This window comes from Linepithema humile, chromosome 6 (genome assembly GCF_040581485.1).
Source record: "Linepithema humile isolate Giens D197 chromosome 6, Lhum_UNIL_v1.0, whole genome shotgun sequence".
Taxonomy (NCBI): Eukaryota; Metazoa; Arthropoda; class Insecta; order Hymenoptera; family Formicidae; genus Linepithema; species Linepithema humile.
The window spans coordinates 20,446,156-20,448,994 of NC_090133.1; the positions used below are offsets into that span (position 1 = coordinate 20,446,156).

General features: G+C 30.2%; 1 protein-coding gene across 1 annotated transcript; it reads left to right on the forward strand.

Moving 5' to 3' along the window:
- Positions 1-133: 133 nt before the first annotated feature.
- pll (serine/threonine-protein kinase pelle) lies at positions 134-2,786 on the forward strand. The gene is made up of 4 exons (XM_012366344.2): positions 134-437; positions 688-1,278; positions 1,469-1,911; positions 2,123-2,786. The coding sequence occupies exons 1-4, from the start codon at positions 311-313 to the stop codon at positions 2,462-2,464; spliced, it is 1,503 nt and encodes a 500-aa protein (XP_012221767.1). The 5' UTR covers positions 134-310; the 3' UTR covers positions 2,465-2,786.
- Positions 2,787-2,839: the final 53 nt, after the last annotated feature.

Sequence of the window (2,839 nt, forward strand, 5' to 3'; positions counted from 1 at the left end):
GGGAATTCATCAGGTTCATTTCTCAACTACACTCTGTTCTTTTTTCCTCCTCTTTCTAACGTGTAATTCTATACCTATCTCAAGTTGAGTGCAGTTGTAAAGAACAGCATGATGAGATCAGTAGTCACTTTGGGAAATCCGTAAATGTGTGTAGTTAGTTCAGATTCAGTTGTATAATTCAGTTTGTGTAAAAAAACACGATAAATTAAATATTGATTTGCCAAAGTGTCGCACTCGTTACCGTCACTTTAGCGATATTGCTATGTAATATGTCGTGCACAGTGAATTAAGAATATAGTGTTTTTATACAATGATAACCTCACAATTCAGTGAAATGGCAAACGGAAACGTCGAATATATTTATCAGTTACCTTTCTTTGAACGTTCAGAATTTTGTAAAATTATGAATCAAAACGACAAATGGGAAGAACTAGCTGGTAAGTACAAAAATCTTAATGCTTATAAAGTGTAAGTATACTTGTTTATTAATCTATTTGTTTCCATTATTTACTTTGCAATTTTTTTATATTATATTTTATTATTTAATTTTTTAATTATTTGTGCTCTTTATTTTTGTTTGCTCTTCAATTAGCAGTAACTGTAATAACCATTTAAGTTGTATATGAAATATTACATAGTACATAACAAAACTAAATTGGATTTATTACAATATTCTGACATTGGCAGGTACATGGATGAATTATGATGTTTTAACGATACAGAATCTGAGGAAAGAAAAGAATCCTGCAGATGAACTTTTGACATTATGGAGTCAACATAATCATACAATAAAGGAATTGTTTGTCTTACTGTCTAGAATGCAACACTATCAATCAATGGTACCTTTGTTACGTTTTGTTGATAAGAAATTTCATCGGCTTTTACATAATGGAGAAGGTAATCTGCAGTACATATCACGCAACCATCTGTTCAACAAGAATACCAAGGATTTGAAAATTGGAACACAGAATTTTAATCAATGTGTATCTCCAACACAAATTGTTGATAAAATTTTAAATCAGCCAATAGCACAATTGGCTATTAGTCCAAGCAACTCTAATAATTTGCTAGTAGCTTCACCAGTAGCAGCTGCTGCTTTCTCACCATCTCCATCAAATACTGGTAGTAATGATAAGAAGATCAATGAACTGCCATCGCCACTGCCAAAGGCAGAAGCTACTTTACCACATGCAAGTTATAGTAAACTAGCTATTGCCACAAATGGATGGAACCAACACAATATATTGGGAAAAGGTGGTTTTGGAACAGTATATAGAGGTATGCATTTACATTAACATATGGATTAAATCAAAATCATGTGACAGAAGTTTAATTTAGAAAAGAAATTATATCTTATTTGTTGTATCTTGAATTTATTATATCTTGATTATCTTTGTACAATAGAAATAGGTTGTTAGAAAGCATTAGCTGAAAGAAACATTTAAACTATGTATTGTGTATATTGTAGGAGTTTGGAAAAACACCGAAGTGGCGATAAAGAAGATTCGACAGAAAGGATCTGATTCGGATTCGGAAAGTTATATATTACAACTCCAACAATCACTAAAAGAAATCAAAATTCTAAATTCTCATGCCCACGAAAATATTTTAGCTTTATACGCGTACAGTTTTGGCGGTGAAGCACCCTGCTTAGTGTATCAGCTAATGAAGAATGGATCTTTAGAGGACAGATTGCTGTTAAGACAAAAAACTGAGCCGCTGATATGGATACAAAGACACGAAATTGCTAAAGGTATAGCGCGTGGATTGCAATACTTGCATACTATTGGAGAGAAACCGTTGATTCATGGTGATATTAAAAGCGCTAATATCTTGTTGGATAAAAATTTTGAACCCAAAATCGGTGATTTTGGCTTGGCACGAGAAGGCCCTGAAAGGGACAGTATGCAAGTAAGTAATTATAAATTTTTGGCACAGCGAGAATGATTTGTGATACATAAGTTAAAATAAGTACTAGGAATTGATTTATTGTCTTATATTTTATTTTAAAAGATTTAAACATTGTATGTATGTGAAAATGTACTTTATAATATTATGATATACTGGCATTCAATATGCTCATTAGATCATGATAATAACAATTATTATTAATAATTGTTAGATCAGCAAGATCCATGGAACTAGACCCTACTTACCTGAAGAATATTTATATGATAGAAGATTATCTACAAAGATAGACACTTATAGCTATGGCATAGTTTTATTCGAAATGGCAACTGGTCTTCGGGCTTATGATAAATCACGACCTGAAAAGAAATACTTACGAGATTTAATTGATGCTTGGGAAGACAAAGATCTTTATTTATTGATAGATAAAAAAGCAGGTGAAAGCTGTATGCAAGTATATGAAAATTTAATAAAAATGGGAAAATGGTGTGCTAATCGATTGGCACAAAATCGACCGGAAATGGAACTCGTATTTCGAAAATTGAACGATTTATAAATTTTTATAATCGTAACGTATATTGCTTTTTTTAATCTGATCAAAGAGAGAGTTAAGATATTTACTCCAAATATAAAAACAAATATGAAGAGCTGATTGTGATATAAACTGTATACTGTAAAAATATATACATCATCGTATTATTAAAAATTTATTTTTATATATTATATAAAAGTTGATATTTTTATATTATACATGTGTTTGAAAATTATTCTGTTGTAAAATTGTATGTTGATATATTAATCAAGTGTACTAATATCAAATATAAGTATACTAATAAAAGTTGACGTTATAAAATAAAGTACACATTAACTTTACATAATTATCTTATTATATTTTACCTGCATAGAAATTTTAAATGAAGGACAGCATAAA